This window comes from Aquarana catesbeiana, linkage group LG02 (genome assembly GCF_042186555.1).
Source record: "Aquarana catesbeiana isolate 2022-GZ linkage group LG02, ASM4218655v1, whole genome shotgun sequence".
Classification (NCBI taxonomy): domain Eukaryota; kingdom Metazoa; phylum Chordata; class Amphibia; order Anura; family Ranidae; genus Aquarana; species Aquarana catesbeiana.
The window spans coordinates 468,445,835-468,462,065 of NC_133325.1; the positions used below are offsets into that span (position 1 = coordinate 468,445,835).

Below are 16,231 nucleotides of genomic sequence, written 5' to 3' on the forward strand. Positions count from 1 at the left end.
TAATTTTGGCTCCCCTGCTTAGCTTTACCTTGTTTGCCTAAGGGTAACTTTAGGTCTTGGGAGTAAATGGCTGTAAAGGCTAAAGATATTTTTCTCCGCGTGACCCCTCCCCCTCTGATGCACAGGGACATCCCTATGGCTTCCCTGTAGCGTCAGAGGGGGCGGGGTCAACCACTTATGTCACCAGGTGGCCCGCCCCCTCTGACGCTACGGGGAAGCCATAGGGATGTCCCCGTGCATCAGAGGGGGGCGGGGTCACCCGGGGACATCACCATGTGGCCTCGCCCTCAGTTATAAAAGAACTGTCACCTGCAAATACGCGTCATGCGGCGGGTCGGTCACGGCCTTTTCCTTTTTTCGTTCCGTCGGAGAGAGAGGATGATGAATGGACTTCGTGGGACATTTTTATTTTTTTAATAAAGGGACTTGCTTGTCCCAAGCCATGTGTTGTCATTTTTACCATTTTGACACTTTTTTTGTGAAATGGCAGGGGTACATTTGTACCCCGTTACCATTTCACATGGGGGGAGGCCGGGATCTGGGGGTCCCCTTGTTAAAGGGGGCCTCCAGTTTCCGATAAGCCCCCCGCCCGCAGACCTCCACAACCACCAGGCAAGGGTTGAGGGCATGTGGCCTGGTACGGTTTGGGGGGGCGCTCTCTCGTCCCCCTTTTCCTGCGGCCTGCCAGGTTGCGTGCTCGGATAAGGTTCTGGTATGGATTTTTGGGGGGACCCCCACGTTATTTTATTTTTAAATTTTGGCGCAAGGTTCTTCTTAAAATCCATACCAGACCTGAAGGGCCTGGTATGGAATTTGGGGGGACCCCCACGCAATGTGTTTTTTTTTTTTTTTTTTTAATTTTGATTCGGGGTTCCACTTAATATTCATACCAGACCCAAAGGGCCTGGTAATGGACTGTGGGGGAATGGCGTGACATTTTTTTCAATGACTTTTATGTATATTGCCAGGACCGACAATTCATTATAGCCGCGAGTACTTTAAAATGACTTTTTTTCCTTTAGAAATGTCATTTTGTGTAGGAACTGTTGTAAACATGGGAAACATGCGCCACTTTACAGGCATACTATAGACACCCCCCCCAGGTACGAAATTTAAAGGAATATTTCACTTTTATTGTTTCACTTAAAGCATTATTGAAATCACTGCTCCCGAAAAAACGGACGTTTTTAAGACTTTTTTTTTTGCATTGATACATGTCCCCTTGGGCAGGACCCAGGTTCCCAAACACTTTTTATGACAATAGCTTGCATATAAGCCTTTAAAATTAGCACTTTTGATTATTCATGTTCGTGTCCCATAGACTTTAACGATGTTCGCGTGTTCGAACAAATTTTTTGCCTGTTCGCATGTTCTGCTGCAAACTGAACCAGGGAGTGTTCGGCTCATCCCTAATCCTATATTAGCAGGATATTTTTGTACATATAGGCAGTAGGCTAAATACTGGAGCAGATATCCAGATTTTCCTGTTTTCTTTACGCTTTTTAGATTAGACATACACTGTACCATTTTTATGTAATATCCTTTAGAATATGTCATGTGAGGGTCCGTTGGAACTGTCAAGTGCTGGTGTGTAAAATTTCTTTCTTGGTTTAATTTAAACTGTAGCGGTTTCTTGAAAATTGTTGTTTTCTGAACGTTTGATTTTCTAATGGTCGAAAATATTCGTGTTTTGGCTAAGTTTGAAAAAGCAGTGTGGAAAAACTAACACTGAATGTGGTTTTCTTTTGGGAAAATCATACGTACTGTATTGTAATCTGTTTAATACCTCTGGGATTACATTCAAATTTGAATTTAATTGAATATTTTTTTTTTGGTCACAAGTGATTGAAAAATGACAAAAAAAAAAATACACAAAGTTGTCACTAAAATATATATTGCTCACACATGCCATGGTTATGTGGAATTACACCCCAAAATGCATTCTGCTTCTTCTCCTGAGTATGGGGATACCACATGTGTGAGACTTTTTGGGAGCCTAGCCACGTACAGGACCCCGAAAACTAAGCACCGCCTTAAGGCTTTCTAAGGGTATAATTTTTGATTTCACTCCTCACTACCTATCACAGCTTCAAAGGCCATAAAATGCCAAGATAGCACAACCCCCACCCCCAAATGACCCCTTTTTGGAAAGTAGACACCCCAAGCTATTTGCTGATAGGCATGTTGAGTCCATGGAATATTTTATATTTTGCCACAAGTTGCGGGAAAATAATTTTTTTTTTTTTTTGCATTTAGTTGTCACTAAATGATATATTGCTCAAACATGCCATGGGCATATGTGGAATGACACCCCAAAATACATTCTGCTGCTTCTCCTGAGTACGGGGATACCACATGTGTGAGACTTTTTGGGAGCCTAGCCATGTACAGGACCCCGAAAACCAATTGCCGCCTTCAGCCTTTCTAAGGGCGTAAAATGGTGATTTCACTTCCTCACTACCTATCACAGTTTCGGTGGCTATGAAATGACAAGATAGCACAAAACCCCCAAAATGACATTTTGGAAAGTAGACGCACCAAGATATTTGCTGAGAGGTATGTTGAGTATTTTGCAGATCTCGCTTTTTGTCACAAAGTTTTGAAAATTGATAAAAGAAAAAAAAAATACTTTATTTTCAAAAATAAATGAGATCTACAAATACCTTGGGGTGTCTACTTTCCAAAATGGGGTCATTTGGGGGAGGGGAGGTTGTGCTATCTGGACATTTCAGGGCCTCCGTAACTGTGATAGGTAATGATGAGTAAAATCACAATTTTATGCCTTTAGAAATCCTGAAGGTGGTGATTGGTTTTTGGGATCCTGTACGCGGTTAGGCTCCCAAAAAGTCCTACACATGTACACAGGAGAAGCAGCAATTAAAAAAATTCCATGGACTCCACATGCCTATCAGCAAATAGCTTGGGGTGTCTACTTTCCAAAAAGGTAATTTGGGGGGTGGGTGTCCTGAACTGTTCTGGCATTTTATGCACAACATTTAGAAGCTCATGTCACACATCACCCACTCTTCTAACCACTTGAAGACAAAGCCGTTTCTGACGCTTTTTGTTTACATGAAAAAATATTTTTTTTTGCAAGAAAATTACTCTGAACCCCCAGACGTTATATGCTTTTTTTAAAGAAAAGACCCTGGTGGGTGTTGCAATTTTTTTTCACACAGTATTTGCGCAGCAATTTTTCAAACGCATTTTTATTTTGGAAAAAACACACTCACACTTTTTTTTTTTTAATGCAATAAAAAAGATGATCTTATGCCGAGTACATACGTACGGATACCAGACATGACATGCTTTAAAATTGCGCACAAACGTGCAGCGGTGACAAACTACATACATTTTTAAAAGCCTTTACAGGATACCATTTTAGATTTACAGAGGAGGTCTACTGCTAAAATTACTGCCCTCGATCTGACCTTCGCGGTGATACCTCACATGAATGATGCAATTGCTGTTTACATATGACACCAGACCAATGCTTGCGTTCTTTGCTTTTTTATTATATTTTTAAACTATTCCTTTCATTTTATTTTTTTTTATCATTTTTTATTCTCTCTGGGGATGTAAATATCCCCTATGATAGCAACAGGTACTTTTTTTTTTTTTTTTTTAAATTGGGGTCTCCCCTCTGCCCTCAAAGCATCTGACCACACAAAGATCGATGGGATAAAATGCTTTGCCAATTTCCCAATGGCGCTGTTTATATCCGGCAAAACTGAAGTCATGAAATGCTTGTAGCTTCTGGTTTCTTAGTCTATAGAGATGATTGGAGCCGTTCTGGTCTGTGGTCAGCTGGCGGAACCACCTGCTGCATTCTCGGGTTCCCTGTTGGGACAGGAGAGCGCGAGAAAACCATGGAAGACGGTGGTGGGGGGGGGACGACGACATATAAAAGCAGTCTAGAGGCTAATTAGCTGCTCGGATAGCTTTTACATGAAAGCTGACCGCTGGCTGAAAAGAATACCAAGATGAACCTGCAGGCATCACTCTGGTATAACCACTCAAAGTCCAGCAACATACCAGTACATTGCTGGTCCTTGTTGGGCATACATGGTAATGTTCTCTTTTTCATGCAGCCTGTGGGCTGAACCAAAAAAAGAGATTGATCGGTGGGTATGCCCACCATTAGAAGACTGCCCTTTATCCACCCATTTCTAATGATGGGCATACATGCACCATTTTTTTTTTTTTTTTTTTTTTTTTTTTTTTTTTTTAACTGTGGTGGTGAAATCGCCTCTGACAACACTGGAGTCACGGCTTTACGTATCGTGGGAGCAAATGCTGTTGCTGTCAAGATAAATAAACCCGTGCTGCAGTTGAGTGGTGTACCTGCTAAGCAAATTATGGTTAACAATAAAACAAAGTAATATTTTAGTATAACAGTAAGACTTGCCATACATGCAAAGCAAATACAATAAAACATAGTAAAAATAAAACATTGCAATCTGTGCCTAAAAAAAATTATATGCCGAAGCATGGGGGCAATCCGCCCCTAATTTTAGGGGCAAATCGCTCCTCCACCCCTGCCCCCATGCTTCGCATATATGCTCTTTTTTGTTAACTGTGGTGGTGAAATCACCTCTGACAGTGCTGGAGTCTCAACTTTATGTATCGTAGGAGTAAACGCTGTTGCTGTCGAGATAAATAAACCCGTGCTGCAGCTGAATGGCGTACCTGCTAAGCAAATGATGGTTAACAATAAAACAAACATTACAGTATAACATACCATACCGGCAAAGCAAATACAATAAAACAGTAAAAATAAAACAGAGTACAATATAGAACAATAGTGCGCGAACATGAGAGAGAGAGAACAATAGAGAGAAGAAAAATACAACCACTATTTTTGGCTTTGTTTTTGTGTGTGTGTGTGTTTTTTTTTTTTTTTTCACTTTTATAAAAACTGTAAAAAAAAAACAAAAAAAAAACAAAAAACTAAACTGAACGTTGCAGATTAGGGTCTCTCAAAATGTGATGGCCATCACGTCTTTCGAGACCCTGTGTACCTGTGCCTATGACTGTGGTGCTGTACCCTACGCTAATACTCAACTAGTGTGTGATGGCATTTGAAACAGTCACCAATGCAAAGACCAGGTTGGTCAAGACAGGAAAGACCATAAAAGCGGGTGTCGCGCCTATATCCGCGTTTTCTACAGACACAACATTATCTTTGGGCTGTTCTTTGGTTTAGGGGTACCAGAGAGGACATGCGGAAAATGCCTCTCATTCAGCCGGCTTACTGCATTTGGATTGGGAAGTTGGGCCAAAGCACCGTCTGGAAACAGAAGGGCTTTGATGATCTCTTCCTGGAATTTAAGGAAGGATACAGTTCGTCCTGAAGCTTTGTATAGCACAAAAGCATTCAGCAAAGCCAGTTGAAATAAACAGACACTTTTTTGTACCAGCGTCTGGCCTTACGGGCAGTTGGGTATGGCACCAACAATTGGTCGTTGAGGTCCACCCCTCCCATATTAAGGTTATATCCGTGGACACAGAGGGGTTTCGCCACAACACCAGTCGCCGTAAGAATTTGGACCATCGTGTCTGTGTGAAGGGAGGACAGAATGAAAACCTTCTGATTATCCCTCCACTTCACAGCGAGCAAATTATTACATCTCAAGCAGGCTCTCTCCCCCAGCCTAAGATGAGAATCTACAAGCCGCTGGGGTAAGCCCCAGTGATTAGATTACACGGTGCCACATGCGCCAATTTGATGATCAAACAAGTGACTAAAAAGTGGCACGCTTGTGTAATAATTGTGCACATACAAGTGGTACCCCTTTCCGAATAAGGGTTGACACCAGTCCCACACAGTCTTACCAGCTCTCCCTATGTAGTCAGGGCAGTTCTCCGGCTCTACGTAACTATCTCTTCCCTCGTAAACCATAAAACTATATGTATAGCCTGTAGCCCTGTCACAGAGCTTATACATCTTGACCCCATATCTGGCACGCTTGCTGGGAAGATACTGTTTGAATGAAAAGCGGCCAGAAAACTTAATCAGGGACTCATCAACGCAGACAACTTGATGGGAAGTAAACAAGGCTGCAAAACATTGGTTGAAGTGGTTTACGAGGGGCCGAATTTTGTAGAGCCAATCAAATTCAGGGTCACCCTGAGGACGACAGAGTTCATTGTTGTTGAAATGCATGAACCGCAAGATCTGCTCATATCGTGTCCTGGTCATGGAGGCAGAGAACATGGGCGAATGGTGAATTGGGTCAGTGGACCAATATGACCACAACTCACTCTTTTTAGTTATGCCCATGAGGAGAGATAGGCCCAAGAAGGTCTTAAATTCAGAGACCGTAATAGGTCCCCAATCTCTGGCAAGGGTCAGCTGGGGATTAGTGGAGATGAATTGACCAGCATATAAATTGCTTTGGTCCAGACACTATACTACTAAAGGGAGGTGTATGGTGCGTGCAAGGGTGTTAGCGCTACTGGCACTGATCTGACGCTGCATGGGGCGACGCAGACCCTATCTGACACTAAAACCTAACTTTGATCACCCGCCGGGTGATCAGGGGGTTAAACCTTTATTGGGTAAAATACAGCGGGTGCCCTGATGCTATAAAAGAAAATCTAGCTATACTGCGTCACCCGTGACACTTCTACAGTGATCACAGGTGACAGGGTGATCAAGGGGTTAAACCTTTATTTTGAGGGGGGGGGGGGGGTTGGGGGGTCCGACGCTGATCTGATGGTGCCTTGGGCGACACAGACCCTATCTGACGCTAAAACCTAACTTTGATCACCCACGGGGGGGGGTTTAAACCATTATTGGGTAAAATATGGCGGGTTCCCTGACGCTGGGTGACACAGTGACAGGCAGGTGGTAAAGGGGTTAACTTAGGGGGTGATCAGGGGGTGAATTGTGTGCCTACGTGAACTGGTGTCAGTGTATTGTTGGTGCAACTCGCTCTGTGATGTCGTCTCTCCTCGGTCTGGAACGGAAAAGACCAGGCACGAGGAGAGATGACATCACTTCCCCTGTCAGTGTGTCATTACTAACTTTTGCGCAAACCAATCAATAAACGCTTATTGCGATTTTGTGTTTTTTTTTTTTTTTTTTTTTTTTTTTTTTTTTATTACCAAAAATATTTAGAATACGTATCGGCCTAAACTGAGGAAAAAAAATGTTCTTTTATATATTTTTTGGGGATATTTATAGCAAAAAGTACAAAACATTGCGTTTTTTTTTTTCCCCAAAATTGTCACTCTTATTTTGTTTATAGCGCAAAAAATAAAAATCGCAGAGGTAATCAAATACCACCAAAAGTAAGCTCTATTTGTGGGGGAAAAAGGGCGTCAATTTTGTTTGGGAGCCACGTCACACGACCGCGCAATTATTAGTTAAAGCGACGCAGTGCCGAATCGCAAAAAACGCTCTGGTCTTTGGCCAGCCAAATGGTCCGGGGCTGAAGTGGTTAATGTTCGGTCCCCCTCCTAACACCCGTTCTGAATAACCTGTGTAAGAAACATCTGTTTGCCTGGGTTGGTCATATGATCCGGCTCCCCTCTGTTAGCCAGTGGCACTGCAGGGGTGAGGAGGGAGCACCAACAGATGGGCCATAGAAGCCTATGGCTGACATCACCACTCCCAGACATTCACGGCCATTGTCAAGTATGCTTTCCTTTCCCCTGCAGTTGTCCTTCCTACTTCTTGGCAAGAATAATTCTATATTGCCTAGTTTTTCAGGGGTTTTTAGAATGTGTTTGGTGCAAGTGAGTTTTGGGTTTAATCCATGCCCTAGGGGTATGATTATCCTTAAAGCGGACCTTCAGTCATTTTTTTCAACTTTCCATCTATTAAATCTTCTGCCCTTGTTTTAACTTTGGATAGTAAAACATCTTTTTTCTGCCAGTAAATACCTTATACAGCCAACTTCCTCCTTGTCTAGTAAAAAGCCTAGGCTTATGACATCATGCATCTCTCTCGTGAGAGTTTGCCAGGAAGGGAGGGGGGTGAGTCATAAGAGGGCCAATGAGAGCTACAAAGCTGAAGGTCTGTGTAAATCCAGGAAGTGAACAGGCAGCAGCTTCAGCTGACCACAGTTTAAATTGATGTAGCCAGACTTGGTGGAAAGCCATTTCTGCAGCATATTTGGCAAGTACAGAATCACAGTATATATAAAATATGCAAAGTGGTTGGAGGGAAGCTTCAGAATGGCAAAAATGTTTTTATTACAAATTATGTGAGCAGACTGCAGTTCCTCTTTTAATGTTGGTTGTTCCTTCTCTTGTAGCTGGAAGATGCTGGATCAAATAATTTAGACAATATATTAAGCAGGTACATTTCAATTGGACATTCACTTCCACAGCCAACAAGCACCATGAACCCTTCACCTGGACCATCTGCAATGTCGCCTGGTTCAACAGGTAAATTTATTATCGATTTTTCTTTTCTTTTACTGCCAATGCAAACATTTGCACTGCCCGTTTTTCTTTCACTGGCAGTAATTGTACTGTTCCTTTGCAGCAGCATCCATAAACCTTAGTCCTCTTCCAATCCTGGAATATGAAACTTGTATAGTGACAAAGTAGAATTGCAGAAATTACTTTTTTGTTGCTATTTACAAAGCACAGACACCTTGCTAGTTTTGTCCTCTACAACTCAATCTCTAAATTTCTCACCTTACTTGGTCACATGATCTTAGAGGTGTGGCTCTTTAAAAGAAAGAAATACATGACATGGCATGCCTGATGGTAGATTTTGCAAATATCGTGTTGTTGTTTTTTTTTTTTTTTTCCAAAGTAGTAGTTGACCGTGTTCAATTTACCTGCTTTCTTCATTAATTGAAGACATCTGATCTTTCATTGGAAGAATTTTTTAATTTACTGAATATTGGCTTTGCTATAGTAATGTCTACACATTTGTAAATTTGCCTTCTGTGTATTCGACCATTTTTGCTGAATGACTACTGTGAATACTGCAATACCTTTATCAATACATGTGAGATAGGCTAGACATGGAAGGCAGGATCTTTGTGCTATATTACCAAGCAGAAAGTACAGCCCGTATTTGTAATGAGAAAAATACTGCTTCTCCAAAGCATTATACGTTTGGAGAATATTTTCCTTTTACTTATCATTCTTTTTAAGGATTTTGGTTCTACTTGGCCATAAATATAAAATGGGGTGATAGCAATCCCTGGTTACTGAACGTACTGATAGGCAGGCACCTGATCATGATCATTCCCTATGTGTAATTGCATTTCTTCTCAGCAGTCAGGTACAGTCACAGCTATCCCGTTACATGAATCGGGCAGACCAAACATTTCACACTTTAGGCACCTAATATAATCAAGTTCTTTCATGGTGTGATTGGAATGTCCAAGCTTTTGGATGATGCAGACACAGAATTGTTAAACTAAGCTTAACTTGTAAAAATCTGCAAGCAAGCAGCTCTTTACTGCAGAAGAGACATGCTATGTCTCTTTTGTAATAAAACACTCTTACCTGCCTGCTTACAGGCTTCCATTGCATGTTTTGCATGAAGCTCAGCGTGCTTTCCACACAAAGTCATGTGCTAGAATGACTGACTCCCATGCACGTGCGCGGGCTAACGTCATCCCACATTGCCCGGTCAAGAGGCCAAAAACCAGGCCACCCAAAAGTAGCAAAGAGAGAAGACGTCAGCTGCCAGTGTAGTATGTCATTGCTGCATCACTAGTGGGTGGAGGTAAGTATTTTTAGGGGTTTAGTTCCGCTTTAAATCGTCTCGAACATTCAACAAGATAACTTTATCTCATCTCTGGAAAGCATTCAATAAACAGTCACTGTTTTACTTTCACATGAAATTATCATAATATTAACCACTTCAGCCCCGGAAGGATTTGCCCCCTTAATGACCAGGCCATTTTTTGCGATATGGCACTGGGTCGCTTTAACTGACAATTGTGCGTTTGTGCGACGTTGTACCCAAACAAAATTTATGTCCTTTATTTCCTCACAAATAGAGCTTTCTTTTGGTGGTATTTGATCACCTTTGCGGTTTTTATTTTTTGCACTATATACAAAAAAGGGCAATTTTGAAAAAAAAGCAATATATTTGTTTGTTTTTGCTATAATAAATATCCCCCCCAAAAATTAAAAAAAACGAATTTCTTCCTCTGTTTAGGCCGATATATATTCTTCTACATATTTTTGGTTAAAAAAATCACAATGAGTGCATATTGATTGGTCTGTGCAAAAGTTATAGCGTCTACAAAATAAGGGCTATAGTTATGACTTTTTTTTTGTTAGTAATTGCGGCGATCTGCAAATTATTTTTTTTTCTTTATCGTATATCACGGGACACAGAGCCATAGTAGTTACTATGTGGGTTATAGGCCACCTTCAGGTGATGTACACTGGCACACCCTAAGACAGGAAGTCCACTCCCTATATAACCCCTCCCACTACTGGGGGTACCTCAATTTTTTCACTAGTGTCCTAGGTTTGGTCACGAGTAGAGAAGTAGAGAAGATGTGCTATGCTGAGCTCCACTGGAATATTTCTTGCAGGGGCAGGCTATGCAAGCCGATCCATTCAAAGTGTCTTTTTAGGCCGAATTGAATGGTACCCTGGCCTCATGGCGGAAGAAACAAGGTTTAGCCCGTAACACTTCTCTTTATAGTCAGCTGGCCCCCGGGATCCAGTGCTTTGGTTTTTTCAGCCATAAAGTTTTTCTAGCGGGGTGCTTTACGGGTCCAGGAGTGTGGATCCCCTGATTAAAAAGGGACCCCGGTTCCTGAAGGTTTTTTAACTGAGCACACTGTGAGGGGTGAAGATTGGGTCTGTTACCACAGAATCCATGCGGCGGGAAAGGTAAGTGGAGATTTCGAAGGAATTTAATTTTCTTTAGTAAATGTTGTCATGCCTAAAAGTCACCACTGGGGGCTGTACTGAGCACGTACCTTGTCATGCTTTCCTCAGATCACTCTGTATCGGCAGAAGATGCAGACTTCCCTCCGGCTAGCAGTCGGAGGGTCATGAGCAAAAAGGGGGCATGTAAGTGGTGACACAGGCTTTCCCTTGGCACATTTACCAAAGCACCAGGCTAAGCACTAATAATAGCGGCAGTTGCTGGACTATTTGTCCAAGCAGTGTGTGCAATTTCTTCTGGTAGTACCTCTGCATTTGTGCATCGGTCTATGGTCTGAAGGGGAGGTAGAATGGCCCCAAAAAAGGGCTCAAAAGGGACTCGCTCAAGCTCAAAAAAGCCTAAACTCATCTCTACAATGGCATCCTCCCCTGAGAGATCTGAGGTGGCTGGTCAGAGTGAGCCATCAGGACTGTCAAATGTTGCAACTGTTTCCAACACTGCAGCCCCTGTCTATATTACTGAAGAGGTTTTTCCTCAGCCATGATAGGTTTGGAAGAAAAGCTAGCGGCTTTAATCGCATCCCAGTGTGGCACAAAACACGACAGGTCCCCTTCTATTACCCAGGACCCTCAAACTGAGGAACTGGGGGTGGGAGAAGACTAATTTCTCTCAGAGGACCGTGAAGAGGCTGATGACTCCTTTTCTGAGGGGTCAAATGCGAAAGGATCAGCTTCACAATCTGAAAGATTGATGGTGCAATCTCTTACTGAAATGGTCGGTTTCACATTTTACAGTGGGGCAAAAAAGTATTTAGTCAGCCACCAATTGTGCAAGTTCTCCCACTTAAAATGATGAGAGAGGCCTGTAATTTTCATCATAGGTATACCTCAACTATGAGAGACAAAATGTGGAAACAAATCTGGACAGTCACATTGTCTGATTTTTGAAAGAATTTATTTGAAAATTATGGTGGAAAATAAGTATTTGGTCACCTACAAACAAGCAAGATGTCTGGCTCTCACGGACCTGTATCTTCTTTAACCATTTCGCATCCAGGCCATTTCTGACACTTCGCTCCTACATGTCAAAAATCATCATTTCTTTGCTATAAAATTACATAGAACCCCCAAACATTATATATGTTTTTTAGCAGAGACCCTAGAGAATACAATGGCAGTCATTGCAACTTTTTATCTTGCACGGCAATTTTTCAAACGCGCTTTTTTTGGAAAAAAAACAGTTTCATGCTTTAAAAAAAAAACAAAACAGCAAAGTTAGCCAAATTTTTTTGCATTGTGTGAAAGATGAAGTTACGCCGAGTAAATAGATACCTAACATGTCACGCTTCAAAATTGCACACGCTCGTGGAATGGCGCCAAACTTTGGTACTTAAAAATCCCCATAGGCGACGCTTTGAAATTTTTTACTGGTTACATGTTTTGAGTTACAGAGGTCTAGGGCCAAAATTATTGCTCTCGCTCTAACGTTCGCGGCGATACCTCACATGTGTGGTTTGAACACCGTTTTCATATGTGGGCGGGACTTACGTATGCGAGCTCACGGGGACAGGGGCGCTTTAAAATTTTTATTTTTTTTTTTTTTTTATTGTTAATTTTACTTAATTTTTATTTTTACACTTTAAAAAAAAATTTTTTTTTGATCACTTTTATTCCTATTACAAGGAATGTAAACATCCCTTGTAATAGGAATATGACACGATCAGTCCTCTTTACAGTGAGATATGGGGTCAATAAGACCCCACATCTCACCTCTAGGCTGGGAAGCCTAAAATCAAAAAAAAAAAATAAAACGATCGCCGCTTCACAGCCGAAGCGGCGCCGTTTTTTTGAATGCAGAGGCCGGGCGTGACGTCATAACATTGCGCCCGGCCTCCGAACGATCATAGAGACTCCGGCGACCATCTGGTCCGCCGGAAATCTCTATGGTGAACATCCGGCACCGGCGGATCCGCTGTCCGACTCACCGATCGCTGAGGTGAGTCGGTAGTAGCACCGGAGGGCGGCGGGAGGGGGGGGCCGCCCGTAAGAACGATCAAGCGGCGGAACAGCCGCTATGATCGTTCTTATGGTGTACGGAATCGCCGGCTGAAAATGCCGGTATCTGAATGATGTCTTTAGCCTCAGACATCATTCAGATATAAGCCCCGAAAGTCGAGGACGTCATATGACGTCCTCCGGATGGCAAGCGGTAAAGAGGCTTCTCTATCCTCCACTCATTACCTGTATTAATGGCACCTGTTTGAACTTGTTATCAGTATAAAAGACACATGTCCACAACCTCAAACAGTCACACTCCAAACTCCACTATGGTGAAGACTAAAGAGCTGTAGAAGGACACCAAAAACAAAATTGTAGACCTGCACCAGGCTGTGAAGACTGAATCTGCAATAGGCAAGCAGCTTGGTGTGAAGAAATCAACTGTGGGAGCAATAATTAGAAAATGGAAGATATACAAGACCACTGATAATCTCCCTCGATCTGGTGCTCCACGCAAGATCTCACCCCATGGAGTCAAAATGATCACAAGAATGGTAAGCAAAAATCCCAGAACCCTACTGGGGGACCTAGTGAATGACCTGCAGAGAGCTGGGACCAACGTAACAAAGGCTACCATCAGTAACACACTACGCCGCCAGGGACTCAGATCCTGCAGTGCCAGACGTGTCCCCCTGCTTAAGCCAGTACATGTCTGGCCCGTCCAAGGTTTGCTAGAGAGCATTTGGATGATCCAGAAGAGGATTGGGAGAATGTCATATGGTCAGATGAAACCAAAGTAGAACGGTTTGGTAGAAACACAACTCGCCGTCTTTGGAGGAGAGAGAATGCTGAGTTACAGCCAAAGAACACCATACCTACTGTGAAGCATGGGGGTGGTAACATCATGCTTTGGGGCTGTTTCTCTGCAAAGGGAACAGGACGACTGATCCGTGTACATGAAAGAATGAATGGGGCCATGTATCGTGAGATTTTGAGTGCAAACCTCCTCCCATCAGCAAGGGCATTGAAGATGAAACGTGGCTTGGTCTTTCAGCATGACAATGATCCTAAATACACCGCCCGGGCAAAGGAGTAGCTTCATAAGAAGCATTTCAATGTCCTGGAGTGGCCTAGCCAGTCTCCAGATCTCAACCCCATAGAAAACCTTTGGAGGGAGTTGAAAGTCCGTGTTGCCCAGCGACAACCCCAAAACATCACTGCTCTAGAGGAGATTTGCATGGAGGAATGGGCCAACATACCAGCAACACTGTGTGACAACCTTGTGAAGACTTACAGAAAACGTTTGACCTCTGTCATTGCCAACAAAGGATATATAACAAAGTACTGAGATGAACTTTTGATATTGACCAAATACTTACTTATTTTCCACCATAATTTGCAAATTAAATAAAAATCAGACTGTGATTGTCTGGATTTGTTTCCACATTTTGTCTCTCATAGTTGAGGTATACCTATGATGACAATTACAGGCCTTTCATCTTAAGTGGGAGAACTTGCACAATTTGTGGCTGACTAAATACTTTTTTGCCCCACTGTATGCTACCCCTAACTGAGTCGTTTGATAAACCCACTTCTTGTTTGGGTTCGCTAAAGCCTTCTCAAGCTGTGCATGCCTTTCCTGTCCATTCATTCCTGGTAAAGCTTATGTTTTCTGAGTGGGATCACCCAGATAAGCATTTTTTTCCTCCTAAAAAGTTTTGAACGCTTTATCCTATGGAGGAAAAATTCACTAAGAAGTGGGGGATACCAGCAATTGACGCTGCTATATCCTCTGTGCATAAAAGTTTGACTTGTCCGGTAGACAATGCTTAGGGATCCAGTGGTTAAGAAGTTGGAATTCCTATTAAAAAGCACTTTTTCTCTGGCGGGTTCAGTGACTCAGCCTGCACTGGCAGCAATTGGTGTATGTCAGTCCTTGAGAGACCAGTTTAAACAGGTGCTCAAGGTTATTCCTGATCAGCAGGCCCAGGATTTAGCCGAGCTACCAGGGGCTTTGTTTTGCAATAGATGCTACGAGAGATACTATTCTCCAGGCCTTACGCTTGGGCTGGTGCATATGCGTAGAATCTTATGGTTGAAAAATTGGTCAGCCGAAGCGCCATGCAAAAAGCTTCTGGCTGGTTTTCCTTTTCACGGTGAATGGCTGTTTGGGGTTGATTTGAATAAATACATCCAAAAAATTTCTAGTGGAAAAACTAACCTTTTGCCAGTTAAGAGGAGTAAACGTATTTAATTTAAACAAGTTCCTTCTCCAGTGCCAGTGGCATCTGCCTCCAGGCAGACACGATGGCCTCCACCGTCAAGTTCAAGAGGTAAACCTCAGGGTCAACCCCAGGGACAAAAGAAGTCCTGGGAGAGGATACCAACAAGACAAAATACTAAAGCCTCCTTATGAAGGGGCGCCCCCGCTTGCTCGAGTGGGGGCAAGACTTCTGCAGTTCTCAAGGGTCTGGCAGGAAGAGTGTCGAGACAGATGGGTGACTTCCTCAATAACTCTAGGGTACAAACTATAGTTTCTGAAAGTTCCTGTCTCCTCGTTTTCTCAGATCTAACGTTCCCAAGGATCCAGAGAAAAAGAAATTTCTCTTTCAAGCATTAGACCATCTTTTGTCTTTAAAAAGTGATCTCAGTGGTCCCCATGGAAGAGCAGGGATTGGGGTTTTATTCAAACCTTTTCAGGGTACCAAAAACAAATGAAGATGTCAGACCCATCCTAGGTCTCAAAGATCTAATCCGGTTTCTGAATATCCGCTCTTTTCACATGGAGTCAATTCGATCAGTAGTCTCCATCCTACAAGATGGAGAACTTCTGGTGTCAATCAACATCAAGAATGCATATATCCATGTGCCTATTTTTCCTGCTCACCAGAAATATCTATGTTTCGGGGTAGAAAATCTTCATTTTCAGTTTGTAGCTCTGCCTTTCAGTCTAGTTACTGCACCTTGAGTGTTTACAAAGGTCCTGGCCCCTCCAGATTAAGGGCCCAAGGAATTAACGATTATACCTTACCTAGACAATCTGCTCTTGATAGACCAGTCGGTAGCCTGCTTAGACCAAAGTATGGTCACCACAGTGAACTACCTGGAATACCTAGGTTGGATTCTCAACCTAGAGAAATGCTCCCTAAAACCATTAGGGAGATTAGAGTCCTTAAGTCTGATCATAGATACAGCCCAGAAAAGGGTATTTTTGCCGCAGGTGAAGATCATTGCCATAAAGGAACTGATTCAGGTGGTCAAGGCAAAGAAGAATCCTTCTATTTGACTTTGCATGAGGTTGTTGGGAAAGATGGTGGCTTCATTTGAGGCCGTTCCTTATGCTTGGTTTCATTCGAGGCTGCTGCAAAACAGTATCCTATCGGCATGGAACAAGAAAGTCCAAGCTCTA

At 42.7% G+C, this 16,231-nt stretch overlaps 1 protein-coding gene across 1 annotated transcript in view; it reads left to right on the top strand.

The window, feature by feature from the left end:
* TRIM33 (tripartite motif containing 33) overlaps nt 1-16,231 on the top strand; it is a 253,604-nt gene that overhangs the window by 170,277 nt on the left and 67,096 nt on the right. Inside the window, exon 12 of the mRNA XM_073613483.1 lies at nt 8,265-8,397. Coding sequence (XP_073469584.1) covers nt 8,265-8,397 — 133 coding nt within the window. The remainder of the gene's footprint in view (nt 1-8,264; nt 8,398-16,231) is intronic.